Source organism: Misgurnus anguillicaudatus, chromosome 3, assembly GCF_027580225.2.
Source record: "Misgurnus anguillicaudatus chromosome 3, ASM2758022v2, whole genome shotgun sequence".
Lineage (NCBI taxonomy): Eukaryota > Metazoa > Chordata > Actinopteri > Cypriniformes > Cobitidae > Misgurnus > Misgurnus anguillicaudatus.
Genome location: NC_073339.2, coordinates 5,934,821 through 5,958,479, shown reverse-complemented (window position 1 = coordinate 5,958,479; position 23,659 = coordinate 5,934,821). Strand labels below are relative to the sequence as shown.

At 39.1% G+C, this 23,659-nt stretch overlaps 1 protein-coding gene across 2 annotated transcripts; it reads left to right on the top strand.

Moving 5' to 3' along the window:
* Window positions 1-5,435: 5,435 nt before the first annotated feature.
* Window positions 5,436-16,987, top strand: LOC129443970 (somatostatin receptor type 5). Of its 2 annotated transcripts, none has more exons than XM_055204278.2 (3): window positions 5,436-5,567; window positions 7,080-8,214; window positions 13,463-16,987. In XM_055204278.2, the coding sequence occupies exons 2-3, from the start codon at window positions 7,087-7,089 to the stop codon at window positions 13,583-13,585; spliced, it is 1,251 nt and encodes a 416-aa protein (XP_055060253.1). In that variant the 5' UTR covers window positions 5,436-5,567; window positions 7,080-7,086; the 3' UTR covers window positions 13,586-16,987. The 2 variants fall into 2 exon arrangements, with proteins under 2 accessions (XP_055060253.1, XP_055060254.1); XM_055204279.2 differs by having other exon boundaries at window positions 13,271-16,987.
* The last annotated feature ends 6,672 nt before the right edge of the window (window positions 16,988-23,659 follow it).

Sequence of the window (23,659 nt, the reverse complement as noted above, 5' to 3'; positions counted from 1 at the left end):
TGCACTTTTATTTAACAAAATACAATTTTGTTCTCTCCCTAATTTCTAATAGATCAAGTGGTGTTGTTGTTATATACTGTATGCAGTTCATCTTGTGAAACTGTTCTATTATTCATATACAATATCCGAAAAAAGGTACAAAACTGTTACTGGGGTGCTTCAAATTATTTGAGATCTTTCAGTTAATTAAATGTGAAGTTACGGGGTCCACGACCTTCAAGTACAAAAAATGTGAATCCATCCTTCACAAAATAAATCCAAACGGCTCCAGGATGATAAATAAAGGTCTGAAAAATGATCGACATATGCATCTCGGACGACTCCGGGGCGAGTAAATCATGAGTTTAATATCATTTTTGGCCGAACTATTCCTTTAAATGTTAGGGGTAAAAACATTTAACTGTACCTTTAAAGGTACCCAATTGGTCTTTACCCAGACAGCAAGCACCATTTGAAACAATGTAAAAATTATTGATTTGTCAATGTTAATCCCATTCAAGGGCGTAACTAAAGCAAACACTGATCACCATAATGATAATTTATTGAAATTTTTATATTTGCTTTTTTCAATATTATTGGAAGCGTGCAAATGTGATATTGATTCAATGGGATTAACATTGATAAATCAATCATTTTTAACATTGTTTCAATGGTTTCTTGCTATCTGGGTATGGTACAGTAATGTTGGATGGTTGTATGATGTCTCTTCTCATTTGCTCAATTTGTACTAAATGGGTAGCTAATAGTAAATTTTTGCAAATATTTGACAAAATGAATTTGATTTCAAAAGGCAATAAAACTGTATGATATAACATTATATTACATTATACTATATTGTGTTATGTTTTGTTTTTCTGGCCCCTGGTGAACCTGTTATTCTCCCTTTGCGTGCAGCTGGGTGAAATTTCCATGCTTGTAATTTTAACCAAATTACACTGGCAGAGAAGCAGAGAGAGACGGACACTAATGTTGTGGAAGACACCACCTGCCTTTTCTGTCACGCATTGAAGCCAATATAATTTTCTTCACACAGGTCAATGTTCGGCCTGATTCACAACACCATGAAATGAGTCAAAACCCTGATTCTGTAAGACACTTATCACTAACAATTTCTCTACTGACACTCAGTCTTCACAGGATAATTTCATTATAAAACACAGCTTGAAGAATGTTTTACATTATTGATAATGCACAGGAAGAACAACTCTTTCAGACTGCATGGGAGTATGTAGTTTGTGTGGCAGCCAATAGAGGACGCTCTTAGCAGTTTATATGGCAAGCATTGGTGATGCTGCCAAGTAATTATTGAAAACTGATAAATCGTCTCTGTCATAGTCATAAAAGTGAGCTGTTTAAAACGCTAATCATAGGCCTATACTATGCTATAGTATTTTTTTAAGTTTCAAATTTCCAAAAACATTGCTATGTTATGAATAGGTACTATTTTATGAATAGGTGATTATAACACATTTTGATTGCCCATGTGTATGGTCATGGTTCTGTCATACAGTAGTGTTTGGTCTAACAGAATCGCAGGTCATGTGTTTAATGAGGTTAATCAATATCTGTTTTCAATCAATACTTAACCCACTGTGTGCCTGTCAAACCAAAACTGCTTTACAGATGAATGAACTTAACTTTTATTGATCTATGTGTTCTTGTGGATCCTGTCTTTTCTTTGCTACCATCATCATGACCACTGCCTTAACAGGGTGTGTGTTGACTAAGACAGATTGAAATAACAATCTGTTTCTTTTCCCCTTCCACCATAGGCAATACCTAAAAACATTGATGTTTCTGACATATACATTTTTTAAATTCATTATTTTGTGTTTCTGTTATTTTGGGGTAGACATAAAAGATTCCCATGACTCTTGTGGTTGTTTACAGAGTTTGGGGACATCACAGATCAGATCGGCATCTAAGAAGACACCTATGGTATTTCAATGATATGTATCAAGTAATACAGATCAAAAAGCTTAAAGCACCTTCAATTCCCCTCAGTTTATGATGTTGTAAAATAACCATCTGCTGTCATGACATTAATTGGTTACAGCAGGAGACCATTTGCTATATCGGTTTGTCACATATTCACAATTATTCAACCAGACAGGTGAGATATGAGTACACGAACTCTGCTTCCCACTGAGAGGTAAATTGAAACGGCCCATGTCGTAATACTAAAAATGCAATGTGCGCTTTTGCATATGAATTGAGCTTTGTCACATGCTAAAATATGTTTCATGCCTTAGGTCTTTGTAATTGTCACAACCCCATTCTCTGTGCCTTCATGTTTTTCCCCTTTATCACCATCTGGACTCCATTCCCCATGATCCTTCACTCTCCTTACCCGATCTTCATTTGTTATCAGCACACCTGCCAGCAATCCTCATCAGTCACCTTATTTATACTCTGTTTGTTCACACTCACCTGGTTGGTCATTATTTACTGTGTTGATGTTATCATTATGTTCCTGTTTAAGTTCCAGTCGATGTTAAAATAATAAAAATATCATTTCATTTATTACCTCAGTCTTCATCTCGCCTTCATCCTTTACCACAGTGTTTCCCAATCCTGGTCCTCGAGGCCCCCTCCCAGAAAGTTTTAGATATCTCCTTATTTAACACACCTGATCCAACTTATCAGCCTCTTTCCAAAATGGTAAACATATCTCCCTAACAAGCCGATGAGTTAAATCAGGTGTGTTAAATAAGGAGACATCTAAAACTTTCTGGGAGGGGGGCCACGAGGACCAGGATTGGGAAACACTGCTCCACCACACCATGACAGAATGACCAACCAAAACTGGATTACCAGCACCCATTCTCCAGAGGACCTCAAAATATTCACAATTTTCCAGGATAGTTGGTCTCTGGAGGACTATGCGCTGGAATTTACGGACAATGCCCATCAGGTGAGCTGGAGGGATTCAGCCCTTAAACAACTGCTTTCGTTTGGGACTGGATCAGGACCTTCAAACTATGGTTTCCCCTGATCTTTGTGAAATGTCCTTTATTGATGTCTTAAATTATGTTCTCCAATTAAACGGCTCTAATTTTGAGATTGATATTGTTCCTGAGAACAAATTTACCGTTAATGAGCCCCAAACCGAAACCACCCTCCAGTTCACCATAACCTTCACCCAGTGCCTTCCACCTCATCCTACCTTCACCAGTGCCCGGTTCTTACCTCTGATATCTGCAAACCCCTTCACCAGTTGCCCGTCACCATTCATGCCTCTGTTTCCCTAGAGCTGAAGACTTGCTCCTCTGATCCCCGCGAGCCGACGAATCGCTTTTCTGTTCCCTGCGAGCTGGAGACTCGCTCCTCTGATCCTCCTCTGATCCCCGCGAGCCGAGGACTTGCTCCTCTGATCCGATCGAGCTGAAGACTCGCTCCTCTATTCCCCGCAAGATGAAGCAGCAAGGAATGATGTCTAGTCTGGAGGATGCTTCAACGATGTCTGTGTGGACGGCCGGAGTCCCGAGTCCGGTTGTGTGCTGTTCCGTGGTCCCTCTTGCTTCGGAGGTATGTTCTTTGGATTCCGTGGTTCCTGTGTTTGCCATGGCCCTGTGGTATGCGTGGACTGCTTGCTGCTGTTCAGTTTCCAGTGGGTACACTCAAGCCAACAAACCTGAATCGCCTGGCTTGCCTGAATCACCTGAGTCACCTGATCTCCCTGGATTGACTGGCTCATCTGTTTCGCCTGGGTCGCCTGGTTCACCTGGGTTGCCGGTTTCGCCTGATTCGCCCGGGCACCCTGAACTCTCTGCCCAGCCCAAGATGGCCATTTTTGGGCTCCTTGAACTCTCTGCCTTGCCCAAGATAGCCATTCCCAAATACCCTGAGAAAAGAACAGGGGGAGGGGGGCATACCACCACGATCACAGTGACCGTGAGCTCTTCATGCACACCTGTTCTCAGAGTCATGGTCACTGTGATCATTGGTGCCCTGCCAGCGCCTCCAGTTCTGCCATCACCTCCAGCACCTCCCGTCCTGCTAATGCCTCTGACGCCTCCTGCCCTGTCGGAGCCTCCGGTCCTGCCAACGCCTCCAGTGCCTCCTGTCCTGCTGGCACCTTCGGTGCCTCCTGTCCTGCCGGTGTTTCATGTCGTGCCGGTGCCTCCGGCACCTCCTGTTCTGGAGGTTTACATATCCAGTCCCAGCCTCCAGGATACCCACCCCCCTCCCAGGTAGTACTCTGTTCCTTTTTTAGGGGTGCCTCATGTTTTTCCCATTTATCACCATCTGGACTCCATTCCCCATGATCCTTCACTCTCCTTACCTGATCTTCATTTGTTATCAGCACACCTGCCAGCAATCCTCATCAGTCACCTTATTTATACTCTGTTTGTCCATCCGCACCTTGTTGGTCATTATTTACTGTTTCTTGATGTTATCGTTATGTTCCTGTTTAAGTTCCAGTAGATGTTAAAATAATAAAATGATCATTTCATTTATTACCTCAGTCTTCATCTCGCCTTCATCCTCCACCACACCCTGACAGTAATACCTTTATCATAATTTACAGGAGATGACAGTGTACACAAAGTTGTTTAGTAGATTTTCAAATGTATCTTGTAATATCTTGGATGTCCTTGCCTGCCTTCTTATCATCCAAATGTTACAAATATGGTTTGTTGCATTGCAAAACCCTCCCCCTTGTTAGCAGGTTCATTCATCCGTGCTACCATTTGATAAAGTCAACTTTTTAAAACAACTTTCTCCATCTGTGTTACTTAATCCGCTCGCGTAGCTTGACACGCTGCTGATTCTCGCCATACTTCCATTGCCAAAATGTGCACGTATAAGTTGCTACGTCATCATTGTGTTCAAACAGTTAAAGGGTCTAGTACTGTTTTTAGGCATACATGAGGGTTTGGTGTATGTTCAGCACTAGGTTTTTGTAACTGTGCATACTTTGTAAGGTCGCACATGCGTGTACAGGACAATGTAGTATGTAGCCCAGGAGATGCACTGCATTTTGTCGCAATGCACATGTGTCGAAAAGCTGTGTAAACGTACAAATCATTGTGTTCTATGTTTTTTTGTAAAATCATTAGTTTTTTACTTGTTGGACCCCAGAAAGAATAGCCACTACCTTGGTAATGGGTCATGGGGATCCAAATAAAAAATAAAATAATATGCTTTGAACACACATACTGATAAATGCACTCTACGTCACTTTTTGTATAAAATTATCTGGCAAATGCATAAAATGTAAATGAAAAGACCACCACCCAGACAACTGCACACTGAAGGTCGGATTTCAATTACAGCGTTCAAGTTTTTTAGTATTGAAAGCTTTAATCCGACGATAATCGTTTCAGTCTGGGTTAGTTTCTGTGTTCGTTATGTTATGGTTGAATATGATTCAAGGAGGAGGAACAGCTGTGACTGGTGCACGCTCTCTCTTTCTCTCTCTCTCTCTCTCTCTCTCTCTCTCTCTCTCTCTCTCGGTTTAACAGGATTGTGTAGTGCGGGTATCATACTGAATCGGTGAGCAGATGCCTTCACCTGCCGGGATGCTTAATGGTGCCATAGAGTGAGAGCGCGCGCGTAAAGAGGTTGGTGTAATTTAGTAGATACTGTTGCATGCTCTTACAAACTCTTTCCATACAGTTAAGTGTTTTTCTGCTCATTTCTGACAAGGGCTGTTTCACCCCTGCTTACGCAATTTCGCCATATAGGCTATTCAGGTAAGCTCACAAGAATTTAAACTATCGTTTATAGCTAGGTTTTGACGTTTAGTACTTTTATGAAAGCTTAACGGGTAAACTGTTTTGTCAATATATTAAAGTTATTTTTTTAGCACTGACAAATAGCCTAATATACAGTATATGCATTAGGATTGTTTTTTACGCGGTTTTTAAAGTCTGTATTTATTTGTCCAAAATGTACAAATATGTAGACGCATAAAAAACCTACAGCAAGATTTCCTAACGCTGCCTTTGACAACTTCATCGTGATTTTATTGAGGTAAAAGCAACCTGTTTCGAAGACTATGTTTTTTTTGCGTTGCGGTATATGGCACATTCATCGGGTACGTGCGCACGATTCTTGCGTATTTTTTTGTTTGTTTGTTTTTTGCTTGTTCTGCCGGAATATGAATTGATTATTATCAATAGTGTTACTTTATTAGGTAAAAGTCTAACCCTAAATAACTCAGTGAAAGAGATCGACGGATCTTGAATGATAAAAAACATTTTTCAAAGCTTATGTGGTTGAGAAGGTAATACGATGAGAACTATGCCCCATATAGAAATCTGATATTTATGTAACATGCGTTTATATTTAACCATGATTTTTGTATGGGTGTTTTTGCAAAAGAAAATAAAGAAAACGAAAGAGTTTTCTTTAATGTCTTGATTATTTCTCATAGACAGTTTTGTTAAAGGTCAAATGGAGACCATAACTAAAGTATCCTCCTGAGAAAAGACCCCATTGGTCAATCAAATTTTGAACTTTTAAATGTAAGCAAACATATCTCATCAAATATAACACTACATAAACCATACACATCGCATGTGTATTTTAAATTTCTTCTTAAGCAACGGAAAATAAAATAGATATCAATTGCCTATTGTTCAAAGTGCAATAGGAATACATTTTGTCATATGGAAAATTCCATGTTTGTAATTTTTAAGGATCCCAGAAGTGTCAAAAAAGAAAAGTGGTGTTTAATTAATAGAGAGGGAGAGAACAACTAAAACAGAAAGAGCGAGCGAGCGCTATGCATGTATGCTTTGTGTCTAGTCATTCTGCTCAGACAGGTTTACTGTTTTGGCTCTGGTCTGTACGGTTAAGGTGATCTTCTTTTGGTACAAATTTAGCATCTTTGATCTCGTATTGTAAATGAAACAGACTCAAGTACATTAAATGAACACAAACCATATTTTGTAACAAACATGAAAACATAAAAAGTAACTATGCAGACTTAAATCGAGACTTGACAAATACGGTCAATCTGCAGAACAGCTTCATACTTTCTTTATTTCTCTAACCATGTTTACTTTCACACGAGTCACTCGTCTCTTTCCCACCTCTAACTAAATTGACCTTTTTTATCTCTGTTGCAGTTCCAGCATGGAGTCACTCAACTGTTCAGAGTGTACGGGGCCCATCTCAGGGGATTACAACTCCACCACCCAATTAGGATTTTCAGGATTTTCATCCTCATTCGGGAATAACACTAGCAATGTGTCTAATCAAAGCATTCCGTTCCAAGGAAGCAGCACCATGGTGACCGCCGTGATATCATTTACCGTGTTTATTGTTGGACTTACCGGCAACACGTTAGCAATTTATGTGGTTTTACGTTATGCCAAGATGAAAACCGTTACTAACATTTACATCTTGAACTTGGCCGTCGCTGATGAGCTCTATATTTTGGGTCTCCCCTTTCTTACGACTCAAAACGTACTCTCGTACTGGCCCTTCGGCTCCTTCCTGTGTCGCGCCGTCATGACGGCAGATTCGCTAAATCAGTTCACAAGCATCTTCTGTTTGACAGTCATGAGCATTGACCGCTATTTAGCAGTTGTGCATCCTATTCGCTCCACTAAATGGCGCCGACCAAGAGTAGCTAAAGTTGTTAGCGCTGCGGTGTGGGCGTTTTCGTTCATTGTCGTTCTTCCTGTGGTGATATTTTCAGACGTCCAGGACACTTTCAATTCGTGTAACATGATTTGGCCCGAGCCGCAAAATGTTTGGTCCACGGCGTTTATCCTCTACACCGCAACGCTGGGGTTTTTCGGCCCCCTGCTGGTCATCTGCATGTGTTACCTTCTCATTGTGGTCAAGGTGAAATCATCCGGCGCTCGGGCCGGATTCACAAAGCGCAGACGTTCGGAACGGAAGGTGACTCGTATGGTGGTGGTGATCGTGGTGGTATTTGTTTTCTGCTGGCTGCCGTTCTACATCATCAACATCGTAAACCTGGTCTTCATCGTTCCGGAGAACAGCGTGATGGCGGGGGTGTATTTTTTCTCCGTGATCCTGTCGTACGCCAACAGCTGCGCCAATCCGCTTCTTTACGGGTTTTTGTCCGACAACTTCAAGCAGAGTTTCAGGAAGGTCCTGTGCTTTCGGAAAGCGAATGGCGTGGAGGACGGCGACCCCAGTGTGCCGCGGACTGAGAAAACCACAACTCACGACACCACGTTCCTGGCACCACGGAACAATGACTTTAATGGACACGTACAGAGCAGCCAGGTAAATCCTCGCCGGTACTCATTTTTCACTTTCTATACAGTTAACACTTTTGCATGTTTTTCATGAATGTGATGAATGTTAAGCCCGGAGTATAGTCTTTTTTTACGTTTACGCGAACGTATGTGCAGGGCTGAACGCACATCTTTGCAAAGTATAGTTTGACTCATACGTGTACCCAGTTTGACACAAGCGCATTGTGACAGAATGAAATTTATCAAGAGCCGTACAATGTACGCAGTGTTTAAAAATGCGGTGTGTGTACAATACACGTGCACTCTTCTGATGACAAAAACTGCATCATGCGGACTGTATGCGGACTCTCGTGTACACGTAAAAACCACACTTTGGCCTTTAAACCTATTGCTCACTACCAGAGACCAGGCTTATTGCGAATGGCTATTCATTGACACAAAAAACGAAACAGAAAATGTGCACTATTGCATATATTGAAAAAGTTGACTGATGCTATGCACTTCTAGTTATTAGGAAAGTAGGCACAGTGATTGATCAATGCTGATAATGTCTAAATGGAAAAATATTGGTTATATGGGTAGAATGAAATGATGATATTAATAGTAATAATTCGTTACATTTAGTGCTTTTCTGCAGCACTCGGGGCGCTTTGCATGTGAGGGGGGGGATTCTTCTCAACCACCACCAATGACCACCACCGACATGAGGATGAGTAAATGGTGAACTACTCCTTTAAGATGTTTTCAGGGTTGTCCACAATGTTTTGTAGCCTAGTATTACACAACTCAAAAAGCTCAATCACTCAGAAAGAAAGAAATAAGGAAAGAAAGTTTTCATGATGCTGTTAGTTCACTGTTATACTGAGTTAATTCCCTGTAGGTTACAAACATGTCAAGAATTTCACATTGGATACAGCTGCCAACATCTTAATCCTTACACACTCCCAAGAGAGACCCTAACTGAAACTGATTTACTGAGTATAAAATAGACAGACATGTGTGTATGTGTGTGTGTCTTCCTGTCCATCAGTCCGACCCTCTTATATGCCCTTAGGGAAAAAAGCCCTCATATGTTCCCAATAAACATTCCCAATGTCCCCATATATGACCATCTGTGTGTGTGAAAGAGAGAGAAATAGTTGTGCAATAGGTTTGTCCAAAATCGTTTATCATGCTATCATTGTATTGGTATATATCACAACATAGCATATATATATATATATATGCACGTGTGTGTGTGTGCGTGTGTACTTTACATGTACAATGTTGAATGTATGATTATGAACAGGAGCGTTGCTTTTGGAGTAAAACGTAGTACATTTTCTAGGGGCCCTCAACCCCCAACAGAGATCACTTGCATGCTTTCCTCGGTCCAATGGAGACCAAACTAAATCACTCTCACATGCATGAATGGATTCCTACACATTGTATTATTTATATATTTGAATCATTTTAACAACTTGTGATGGACTAAACAGATTGAATGATCTGAGAATAGTCCATAGATTCTGGGTCCCAAAACAGCACCATTTCACTGGAATGTCTCTTTCTCTTACACCTTATTAAAATGCATTTTGGTTGAACAGATCACAACTGGACGACACTAAATACACGTGTAAACGGGTTGTAAAACGGTTCGAGTTTGCCTACTTTCGACCACATTCAGAGGTAGTCAAAAAACGCATTCGACCGGATTGCTTTTGTGACTGCCTACTCTCCGCCTACTGCTCTAATGCGTGATGTACATGCGCAATGTTTTTACAACGGACCTGACTTCTAGTCCCACAGTGTTCCCAATAAACGATCTTTAGGTTTTCATTTATAAAACTCTCCACCTCTTTCATTATTTCATTTTGCGATCGTGTAAAAGTTGTGGGACCTTATTTCAGCAATTGCTCTGAAATATCCCAGAAAGCCGTTACATATACATGTAGAAAATGTTGTGCAGCATGTGTACTAAAAACTAGGGTGACCATACGTGCCATTCTTCCCGGACGCGTCCTGGCCAGGATTTCGGTGCGTCTTCCGGAAGTCGTATTTGTTGAGTATTCAGTTAAAAACATAAGACATACAATCGTAGTTTCATTCTTACCTCAAAATGTAACCGTTGCTTTTCTGTAATAATAATAATAATAATAATCCTCTATGACGTATGTGGTCGACAAAAACAACTTCCGGAAGACGAACCCGAAATCCTGGCCAGGACGCGTCCGGGAAGAATGGCACGTATGGTCACCCTACTAAAAACACAAGCCTCGGATATCAATTTAAACCTGTCATTTGTCCAGCTCGCATTTAAACAAAAGCAGAGGGACTCGCCCACAGATCACCCCTTCAAAGTGATTATTTTATTTATTAATACACCTGGTGTGATCATAAATGTGTCTCTCTCGTCCACTTGTTTATCCGATCGACCAAAGTGCATCTTAATACCAGATATAAACAGCCCTATTAGTTTTGCTGCAGGTACAGTGAGAACAAAATGTAAAATAGAGAATTTTTGAGAGGGAATGTGTGAAAAACACAGGTGTGAAAAAGGAAGGGTCGTGTGTGTGTCTATTTTTGTGCCAACTTTTCAACAAACAGTTCAACAAATCTGTCATTGTTACTCACCCTCATGTCGCTCCAAACCTGTAAACAGATTTTATATGAGAAAGCATTGTGAACAGTCACGCATCTCTTTTATGTACAACAAACCATTTCACTGTCTAGAACAGTTTCAGATTATTTTTACAATGGCATATTAACTTTAACTCAATCAATTATTATACACTTGTTTGCACCTTCCATTGATTTCACATTTTAATACCGAGCAAAGATATATTTTATCCACTAACCATAAACCACACACCTTTTTACAATTTTACATTTTCATTTTGTATATTTAATAATTCATTTGAATTACAAAGGCGGTTTACAATGAAGCAAATGCCAGGTCAATATGAGTTCATACTGTGCAAATGTCTTAGGCCAACATGCTGCCATTAGATTGGCTGTTTCTGCAATGGCATAATGACCGTATATAATTATTTCTCAGTCTCTTTATTTGAATACAACCAGAAATACAGGAGATTTGTATAAAAAACTGAATAAAATTATAAGCTATTTAATGTGAGCTTCTGGAGCAATAGCAGGAAACTGCAGGATCTCTTTGAAATGAAATCATCATTTGAATGAAATAATTACTTCAGCTCTTCAGTCTCTTCAAAAGGGTTAAAGATGTGTTGAGTGCCAAAAAAGGTACTGAATTTTGCCTGAATAAGCCATTTTGTCCTGACAGTTGTGGGCTTTTTACGGTTGTGGCAAGAAGGGATACAACAAATGCCAAAATCCCAGGAAATTTCCTAATCCTACACCCAAACCCAACCCTACATCCAACATTTCACAGGATTAGGTTGTTGTCCTATCTGGCCAGAACGGCGGTTTTAATACTAATCCTCCCCCCAGCCTAACCCTAAACCCAACATTTAGGCTGTAGCTGCATTACATCTAGCAAGAACCACTGTTTAATCCTACTCCTACCCCCAAACCTAACTGTAAACCCAACATTTCACAGGATTTAGGCTGTAGCTATATCCTATCTTGATATTACTGTTGTTATAATACTATTCCTAACCTTAAACACAACATTTAAGCTGTGGTTGTATCCCATCTAGCCAGAAACGTGGTTTAATCCTAATTCTACCCCAAACCCAACATTTCACATGATTTAGGCTGTAACTGTATCCTATCTTGCTAGAACTGCTGTTTTAATATGAATCCTCCCTCAACCCTAACCCTACACCCAATATTTCACAGGATTTAAGCCGTAGCTGTATCCCATCTAGCTAGGTCATTACTTGAATGGGAGACCACCTGGGAAAACCAGGTTGCTGGTGGTTGAGGTGTTAGTGAGACCATCAGGGGGTGTTCACCCTGTGGTCTATGTGGGTCCTAACAACCCGGTATATTGACGGGGACACTATACTGTGAAAAAAAGCACCGTCCTTCGGATGAGACGTTAAACCTGACTCTCTGTGGTCATTAAAAATCCCAGGATGTCCTTTGATAAAGAGTAGGGGTGTGCCCCGGCATCCTGGCCAAACTTACCAGTTGACCTACTAATCACCCCCTCATACTAAGTGGCTATATTACTCTGTCTCCTCTCCACTAATAAGATGGTGTGTGGTGGGCGTTCTGGTGCAATCTGGCTGCCGTTGCAGCATCCGGGTGGATGCTGCACATTGGTGGTGGTTGAGGAGAATCACCCTTTCATATGTAAAGCGCTTTGAGTGCTGCAGAAAAGCGCTATATAAATGTAACAAATTATTATTATTATTATCAAACCCAACATTTAAGCTGTGGCTGTATATCCCATCTAGCCAGAAATGTGGTTTAATCCTAATCTTACCCCCAAACCTAACCCTACACCCAACATTTCACAGGATTTAAGATGTAGCTGTATCCCATCTAGAAAGAACTGATGTTTTAATCCTAACACTAAACCCAACATTTAGGCTGTAGCTGTAAACCATCTAGCCAGAACCGCTGTTTAATCCTACCCCCAAACATAACCCTAAACCCCTTTTAGCTAGCCAAACCCCTTTTGTGCATTTTGTGTACATAATTTATTTTTAACATTTTGAGTTAAAAATAAATATCGATTTGAGCAAAACTAAGATGATGGTGGCCTAAGAAACAAAATGTCCCCAGAATGTGGGTGAAAGCATAACATGCATGATCGCACGCACACACACATTCTGGTTTCCATGTTTTGTGGGGACATTCCATAGACCTGTAAAAACTGTGTATTCTATTCCCTTCCCCTAGGGTACGAGAAGTTAAAAAAGTTGTCACTGGTGGTACCTTGACAAAAAAATACACAAAAATATATGGTACATATTAGGACCTTTTTAAAAGGTACCGCCCCAGTGACAGCTTTTGTATCTTTTTTTTTCTGAGAGTGGACAAGGTCAAAAATGTACTGGTATTCCTATCTTTGTAGGGACATTTGGTCTCCACAACGTGATAATTACCAGGCACACACACACACACACACAGCAGTACAGAGGTGCCACTGTCTGTCCTGTTTTGTGTTTCTGCAGGAAATGCAGTTAGAGACTTGCATGAGCTCATCTGAGAAGCCACAGACTGCAAAACCACAGATCATTGGACAGTCCACTCTTTAAACTCACCTTCTCTCTCTCTCTCTCTCTGTCATCTTTATTTCTTCAACTTTTCTGTGGTCTGCTCTCTCTTGTTTTTTTCAAACTGTCATCATTGGATTCCTGTGGAAGGTGTGGCCTGAGCCCCAAGCCACGTCCCAGAATGTGCCAGTGACCACGCCCTCCCAAACAGCAGAGCCCAGCCTCCACCCGGTGTCCTCTGCAGCCACACCTAGTCCCAGCCATGACCTGTGACCCTGCCGGGCCGCGAGAGCCGATCTGAACAATACCAGGATACTCGGACACAATGTGTGAAATCCTAACAGCAAGTCATACGATGGAAAAACAGAGGAAAGAAGGAAATATAAACTGAGGATGAAGACACAAGGGGATTTAGAGATTTATATTGCTGTCATAACACACCTGCAAACCTTATGAAATATCCAGATCACATTTCACTCAACATATCAGAAAGAAAAAACTGGGCATTTCTTTCAGTAATGCACATTTTATGAACATTTCAGGAGCCCAGAATATTGATATCCAATATTGACCGAATGCACTTGCATTTATTATACGTTCATCAAATACTTTGGCTTCAAATCTGCTTAATCCCGGCCTCCTGCCAGTCAAGAAAAACGCCACTGCTAAACACCTTCACAAAGTCCATGGAAGAAGAATTGGATGAAAATGGCACTTTTTTACCCAATTAAAGGAGGTTTACCATACATATTAGGATATTGACAAGAATTGTTAAACCTGTACCTTTATTCAGAAGCGACAGTGAAGAGTGACTTTTTCAGAAGTGGAGATTTTAGCATGTACTTAGAGGATTTTGCTGTGAAAGACAGTGAGATTGGTTAAATACCAGTGAAATGACTAAAGTAACATTTATGAAATAATTCAAGTGAAATTACTGAACCTAAACATAAAAGCCTGATAAAAAGCTTAATTACAAGAAAATGCCATATGTACTTATAGCATTTTGTATCTGAACTCTTCATTTATTTCTATTAGATACCCAATAGAGGACATATTTACATAAACATATCTATTTAGTGTTTTGAAATGCATACATTCTTCTTGAACTCAGCTTTAATCAAAGAGAACAACAGCATATTTTACCATGATGTGCTCTTAACAGTTTAAATACTAAATCAATATTTTATGTAACAGTAGTGAGAATGAGAAAAAGGTGAAGGACGTCAATTAAAAGCTTTATGGTAAAATTCACAATGGTTCTTAAAATCTGCCTCATTTCTCTTGAATATGACCTGGACATACCTGTAACAATTTCCCAGGACTGTACTGTTTACACGATCGCCATCATCTCGCTCTTCTATGTGCAACCTTCTGTGATGTCAAGTGGAAAACAAATGCGCATGCATGCACGCACATACATACACGCAAAGAACTGAACTGCCAGATCTTACAGGACGATAACTGAGATCTCATGGAGCATTCAGAGAGATTTCAGTCTCCTAGCATCCTTTACGTACAATAACACACAAAATATGCCGTGCATCACGTTTTTAGAATTTCAAATGTACCATCCACTTCAGATTTGCTGGGGTGATAAGCATTAGCTTTTCAGCAGGTCCTACAAGAAAATAAGTCTAGTTTTAGACAAAAAATATCAAATTTAAGTAAATTTGTGCCTAAAACAAGCAAAAATATGCCAATGGGGTAAGAATTTGTTTAAGATTTTTTTTGCTTGTTTTAACTCTTTCCCTGCCCGCATCTTAAAAAAAGTTGCCAGCCAGCGCCAACATTTTTCATGATTTTCACAAAAGTTTAATGCTTTCCAGAAAATGTTCTTCTTAAAATATCTAAACATACAATGGCTGCTTCTCAATTCCAAAAACGCAAAGAACGGCATTCTCGTGGAGATCGGTCTTGCCAGGTGACCTTGGAAGAATGAGATGTGTGCGATCTTCCTGTTGGTCACCTGACCTCCGCCATTGTTTTGCTGCAATGACTTCTGGGGTGTAAAGTGATTTCAGCGTGCAAGTTTGCACTTGATGCATCCTTGATATCAAGAACACATCCGGGTATTTTCATGCGTCCTCTGTACTTGTGTTCTTGAAAATTGCAATTGAACTTCGACGGTTAATGATGACATAGAGCGAGAACACAAAGACGCAATATCGCTGAAGAACGTATATTTAGAAACAGCAAAAAGCTGAGATAATTCCATTTTTGTGAAGGACTTTTGATAAAGATCAGATGCGGAGCGATCCTTAAAACTTACATGGACATACAACTGTTTGCCCTAGGGCGATACTTCCGAGTTTTATAAGTTGCGAAAGAACGCCACCTAATAGTGGTATTGCGGAAAGCCGGAAATACTCCTCATTGGTAGGGAAGCGTTTTCTCTTGGCGGGGAAAGAGTGAAACAAATTCACTTAAATTTTATGTTGTTTTTTGTCTAAAAGTGCCTAAATTATTTTCTTAGGTAATGTTACTCATCAAGAAAATGCATAATTGAAATGCTTAATTTAAGAATTTTTAGATTTTTGTACTGAAAACAAGACAAAAATACTAAGAAAGTCATTTCATCAATGATCTTATAATCATACACCTTGAAAAAATACTAGCTTTGTTTTGTGTCATTTATTAACTGCAATATTGGTTGTACAGTAGTATGGCAAAAAGCTTCTTTGTTGCATCACCCGCAAAGCAAACAGTAGCATTGTCGTTTTTCCTTTGCGGTCAGAAGTTCAAGATGTCCACATTTGACTTTGAATGGAGTTATAAAAGAGAGATTTTGACCTATGACATACTGGTGTTGCTTTATCCTTCTGTGAATACTCACCTCTTCTTACTTGGGGACTTTCATGTTAAACAAGATTGTGGAACTATGACATTGCTTCTGAATGGTCTGAGATTTCTGCATGGTATTGAGAATCTTGAAATTCTTGCCAGTGTGGTAAGGGTTTTCGTGTATAAGGGTCAAGAATGCATTTTCTGATCTGTATTGATGTGCCAAACGTAGCAAAGTGCCTTTTCATGTCTTGGATGACGCTATCAGCACACAAGACTGACCTAGAATTGTGTGTCTTTGCTTAGTTACTGTCTGGAACTTGTTGCGTAAGTGTGCTTCGTTGTTAAATGTTAATGATAACTTGTATGCGATATATATATAACATTCTTTTTTAAAATATTATTACACTAAAGATATTGTAAGAAACTTTGTGCTTTATAAGAATTCTGACTCTGTCTTGAAATTTTTGTTATCCAGCAGTGTAATTTTAACCACATCAGCACATTTCTAAGCTCACATTTGTATTGAGATTTGTTGTGCAAAATGTCTTATACAGTAAGACAAAAGAGGTTTGTGTTTAATGTTAAGCACACAAACTTTGTTGACATCTCTGATTGGCTGCTTCTAGAAACAGCTTTAATATCTTATAGTTATGGTGACCTTGCTTGTGTGAGAACTACAGTGTTTGTTTGCTCTATGTGTGTATTTATAAAAGCTATTGAGAATGTGCATCCTGTTTTTAATACTAATTGTGCCTCAAAAATATACTTAAATGACACTTGTATTTCAGCAGTCTCATCATGTCGTTCAGAAAGCTTTACATGCCACAGAAAAGTCTTGATTTTTTATTAATCATTAACCTAAAGATGAATTTGATTCTAGAAGAGATGCTTGAGAGAACATACAGTGCCCTCCACGGTTGTTGGCGCCCCTGTTTGGTGTGTGGTCGTGGACTTCTGGAACTTCTCCTTTTTGTTTGAACAGCATAGAACCCAAATGCAAAAAAGGGACGAGGATCCAACCTTTGATTTGGGTACATTGCTTTGGTGGTAAAGAATTTACACGTTTGGAAAAAAGGAACTTGAAATCATGCGTTCCACAATTATTGGCACCCCTGATATTAATACTTTGTACAACTCCCTTTTGCCAACACGACAGCACTTAATCTCCTCCTATTACATTTCACAAGATTGGAGAACACAGAGAGGGATCTTTGACCATTCTTCTTTGCACAATCTTTCTAGATCATCCAGTGTCCTGGGTCCTCTCTTCTTTAGCTCCACAGGTTTTCGATTGGGTTGAGGTCTGGGGACTGAGATGGCCATGGGAGGACCTTGAGTTTGTGACTACTGAACCATTTTTGTTTAGATTTTGCCACATATTTTGGATCATTATCCTGCTGAAAGCCCCAATGACCACCCATCTTCAGCTTTCTGGCAGAGGCCCTTGGGTTTTTATTTAAAATGTCCTGGTAGTTCAAAGCATTCATAATGCCATGCACCATTAAAACGGTTCTGAGGGCCTTTGGAAGAGAAACAGGCCCACAGCATCACAGATCCTCCACGGTGGGCATGAGGTGCTTTTCGGATACTCATCTTTTGTTTTACGCCAGACCCACTTAGAGTGTTTATTGCCAAAAAGCTAAATCTTAGTCTCATCTGACCAAAGCACATGATCAGTTGAAGTTCCAGTATCGCTTAGCAAACGTTTGTGAGAAAAGGCTTTTTCCTTGCATGACTCCCAAACAGCTTGTTGGCATGTATAGAGGTTCTGATAATTGTTATGGAGACTTTGTAACCCCTGATGCTCTTTGATGCAATTCTGTGACAGTAAGCTTAGGAAAATGTTTTACTTCTCTAACCATCCTCCTCACTGTGCGTTGTGGCAAGATAAACATGGGACCTCTTCCAGCCTTGTTTGTCACTGTTCCAGTTGTTTTCAACTTCTTAATGATTCCTCTGACTGTAAATACGGGCAAGTTAAGGCGAGTGGCTATTTTCTTGTAGCCATTGCCTGACTTATGAAGGTTGACACACATCTGCCTTACTTGAATGGTGTGTTCTATTGTCTTTGCCATGATGACAAATGGGTAAGAGAATTAGACCTCTTTGTCACGTCATATACTCCAGGGAAACAGGAAGTCATGAATTACTAATTAAAACTTCCTAGATACCCTGACCAACTTTAGCAACTACAGAAAAATTTATTTAAAAATTATTTTTCATAGGAATTGTTAGGGGTGCCAATAATTGTGGAACGCATGATTTCAATTTTTTTCCCCTAGACGTGTAAATTCTTTGCAGCCAGGGTGGTGTATTTGGATCAAGGGTTGGATTTTTGTCTTTTTTTGCATTTGGGTTCTGTGTTGTTTAAATAAAAAATAATTTTTGGAGGTCCACGGCCACATGTTGAACGGGGGTGCCAATAATTGTGGAGGGCACTGTATCATGCTTTTGCACAATTATATTGATATTATTTTATTAAGGATTACTCACTGTTTATCATATCTAGATCATTTTTTGGGAAACAGTGCCATTTGTGCTTGAGCATTAAAGGGATTTTATTTTATTCATTTCAGAATTTGTAAAATGTGTATTTTCCCACCTTATGAACTGTAACAACATTATAAAATAAAGTGATGAGGTCTATATAGTACACAAATAGCAACGTTTTCTGAAAAAAATGACCCAGTTAATTGTATATTGCACAAAATATTAAAACTAGAACTAGGTTGAAAGCATCTTGAATTGTTGAAATGTTTTAGGGAGTGTGTGTAAAGAGCAGACCATCATGAGAAGCGTACAGACATAGCTGCTGTCATACATGTCACCTGTGAAATCAAGCACCAGAACTTGTTCAAATATTTAACTTGTATATAAACAATGTTTTTATTTGAATAAAAGATGTATTCATTAGCCATCTGGTTTCAACATCTGTTTTGTTGTCTGTTTATTTTATTAAACCTCTTAAGGTCCACTGTCACTTGTTGATTACCTCCAATTTTTTATTAAAATGAAATACCTATAACTATTTATGTTATTAAGTATTATGCAGAATTGCATTTATTAGCATAATTATATTACATTATGTTATTATTCCAGATGCATCCCGCAGACATCAACTGAATTGAATTGAATGGAATATAATTTAGTAAAATTTCTTTCTTTCTTAAATTTTTGTTAATTTAAATGTTCAGAATCTGTAGTAGTATTGATTTATGGTGTATACTCTCTCTCTTTCTCCAGTGTAAGCTGGTGTTGGGTCAGATTGACACAGTAGCTTTCCATCTGTCTTTTCCTTTGTTTTACTCACTTAAATCACACACTTTTCCTTCTCAGTAAGGTTTCCACCCGGTGTTTCTTACACCCCCTCTCTATACTTTCTGATTATCTTCGTTGTTCACTGTTATGAAACATTTCAGGACCCTTCAGACCTACTTACTGAACAACATTTTCTTATCTCATTTTGTGTCGAGATAGCTGAGGCCGAGATAGCTGAGGCGCAGATCATCAATGCAGTTGAAAACAAAAGGTTCGAGGAAATTAAGCATTGTTCCTAGCAGACAGTCCACCCACTTTCCAGCGTGATGGCACTAAATCTTCAATCTAAGCCAGAAAAGCAATAACAAACAAACAAACACAGGAGGCCCGTTGTCAGATACAATTCATGAAAAATTGTTCAGCCTTATGACCAAACAGAATTCAGATCCATGTCTCAGGCAAAACATTCATTCTAAAAAACATTCAGCGGTTTTAACCCATGATTGGGTAAATATTGAACAGAACCAATTTTTGGGTGATAAATAAACCTATCATGGGCTGTTTCAGCCCAAATGCTGGGGTGTTTTTAACAAAAACCCAGAGTTTTATTTATAACCCAGCAGTTGGTTCTGTCCAATATTTATCAAAACAACTCAACATTTTAAGTAAAGTGTGAGGAGCAGGTGTTGTAGCACTCAAATCACTCAAGGAACAGAAATAAACATTAATACAATTTTACTGTCATACCAGCGTAATCTCACGAGTAATCGTACATATTTTATAAGTTGGCTAATTCGTATCAATTCATACGGAGTTAATTGTGCCAAATCGTATGATTTTCATGAAAAAACCCAATAACAAAACCGAACCCCTAACCCCGCACCTACCCCCAATCCCACAGGGGTCAAGGAAAATCATACCACAACTTACATACGTGGTCGTATGAATTAGCCAACTAAACACTAAAGAAATTCAGGATGAGGAACATTTTTAATAGGAATTCCAATGTGGCCTTTGTTGGGTTTCTAGCTTAGCCACTTTGTGAACTCTCATGTTCTGTATCATTGGTTCCAGCGAGTATGGGTTTCAATGTCGTGACCTTCACAACGGCCACATAGTGAAAGGTGTAAATAATATCTTCCAAAAGTGCTTCTTCTGCGGTGTGAGAGGTGAGACTTAGCAGGGAGAACGTCCACTATCAATGACAGCAAGATAGTTGCCGAAAGGAGTCCAAACAGAAGCAGAAAGTGACTTATCAGTCATTGCTGTTGGCAGATTAAAGGTCTATCGGGGCATGAATTCATCTGACCGAAGGACCAGTGAGAACGGTCTTCATTTATTTCAGAATGTGTTAGATATCAGTACACCACTGCTGGCTTATCTCAAATGTTAGAAATCTGTTTTCTCTGTAGATTCACTTGAGAACCGTGTGCAAAGCGGTTCCACCAAATCAGTGAGATTTTCAACGAAGTCTCTGGAAAGCCAACACAAAGATCTCATGGCTGTAAATCATATCGACAGGGATTTTCTGAATTATGTGCACTTGTAAAACAACATCCCTCAGAGGTCGGTTTCCTCGTACGTTACCACAGTTCTCATCACTCAAGGGTTGTCTGGGGTGTTGGAGAACTTCTTGTTCCAGAAACACATCCAACATCATTCAATTTTCCTCATTAAAGTGTAAAGAAAAATGCCAGATATTACTCAAGAGTGTGTTTAGATAAGGCACTGCCAAAAGTAAAATCTGTAAAATCATCTGAAGTGCAGTATGCATGTGCATATGGGTGCGTATATGCACAGTATAAAGTGTGCAAATATATAAATATGTTTATTTGTACAGATTTTATTATATTTGTGAGGGTCAAATGTATGCCCTAGCATAGTGAAATATAATGATAACCAACTTGTGAGAACATTTTAATAGGAAAAGGCTCGTGAGTCAGCCAAACCATGTTTTTCTTGTTTTTGTGAGGATTAGCTTTAAGCCTGGAGTATAGTTTGTGTTTATTTGACTCATATGTGTACATAGACGTTTTATGCATGCACATTACAACAAAATGCAATGGATCTCCTGAGTTACATACTACATTCTCATGTACGCACAGTGCGCAACCTCTGCAAATTACGCGAAGGATACAAAAAAACAGGCGCTGAACGTATAGTGCGCGCGGGCTATTTTTAATGAAAAAATTTGCATTTTGACAGGTTAGGGGTGCAGTTTATTGAAAAATAATCAACACCCATGGAACATTTCTCAGCCAATCAGAATAAAGCATTAAACAGACCAGTGGTATAATATAATGTAATATAGCTATATATATATATATATATATATATATATATATATATATATATATATATATATATATATATATATATATATATATATATATATATATATATATATATATATATATATATATATATATATATATATATATATATATATATTACAAACAGCACACACTCATATATTATGCCAAAAAATCACTTTTACTTTGTATGCGATTAGACTAGTATTTATAACTCTTTCAGAACCAAAAAGCTAAAGACACAAGGAACAACAAAAAATCTTCGAGAAGTGGGACAAAAGGCATTGTTTTCAAATAGAAAGCAACTCCAACCCATACACATGTTTGTGTTCATATGAGCTCAGAAGAGTCTGTGTTTTTACAAAACTAAAATTTAGCAACAAGTTACTTTGCCAACATCCACTTGCGCAACTCGAGTAGCTGCAGTTGATGTTTTACAGTCCCCAGTAGGTATTTTTTGGCATGTTTTTCATCTGTGTGTGGGTGTTTACTGTGACTCCTGTCGCCAGACACAAAATAACAAAGTATCCCATTATAAAATCAAGGAGAGTAATAAGCTACAGTATGAGACATAGCTTAAACAAACAAAATTTTGTATGTCAGGCAGATCATCATTCTTCCTAATGTGGCTCTGATCGTGTAGCCCATCCTGATTATGTTAAGAGCAGTTGATCAGAGACCCTCACTGCGTGACCTTTAAAAAGCACTGCAGGAGAGCGGCTTCATTTTCCTCTGATCTGAGACCAGTATTTAAACCAGAGGCTTGACCTAGACCATCATTAGAAAAGCCATAAACCTGATCTGAAACTAAACTTAGATCTTAAGGTCTCCATTAGCACAAAATTTTTAAGACACCCTGTCAGGTTGCATTCGGAGGCGACCATTGAATGTGTCTGACTAGAGCTGCAAGAGATTCATTATGCGGGTGATTCTCACGAAACCATTGAAACACCACGGCACTAATGATTTTAGCTATAAAATGTGTAATATAGTAATATTAAAAAGCATCAGAATTAACACAATTCTGTGTTCTAGCTTGCACAATGTGTGATTTTAACATAAGAATATACAATTTGTCAATTTTATCTAATTTTCTGCTTAAATTCTCATTACCGCAATGCGTTCGGCTATGTTTGAACATGCGTTATGTTGTAATTTAAACAAATTAACACAAAAATATTTAGAAAAAAAATAAATTGATGTTTTGCTAGACTACTTTAGATGACAGAAAAATAATTTACTGAATATTCATGTATAATAATAATGAAGAAAAATTAGGAAAATGTAGTGTCCGTGCCTGATGTTCTCATCCTCCGCAACACTTTTTGAGAACAGTTTAAGCACACATACATAATTTTAATAAAGTTTGATTTTAAGTGACCAAGCACATGGACCAGTTACTTCAAGATGGCTACCAGGTAAGATCATCTCTTTATATCTTTCCAGTTAAATTTGAAATATTCTCTTGTCAGAATGCTTACACAACATTTTGATTATCATTACCGGAGCTGTGTGAAGTCCCCTACTGCTTTAAACGCTCCACCATCATCCCAATCCCGAAGAAATCAAAGATCACAGGACTCAATGACTTCAGACCTGTTGCCTTAACATCTGTGGCCATGAAGTCATTCGAAAGACTAGTGTTAGCATATCTGAAGGACATCACTGGACCCCTCCTGGACCCCCTGCAGTTTGCTTATCGAGCAAACAGGTCTGTGGATGATGTAGTCAATATGGGTCTGCATTATATTTTACAACATCTGGACAAACCAGGGACATATGCACGGATCCTGTTTGTGGACTTCAGTTCGGCCTTTAACACTATTATCCCGGATACCCTCCTGAATAAACTGACCCAGCTCTCTATACCCACCTCCATCTGTCAGTGGATCACCAGCTTTCTGACAGACAGACAACAGCGAGTCAGAATGGGCAAAATCACGTCCGACAGCCACACCATCAGCACTGGTGCTCCACAGGGATGTGTTCTCTC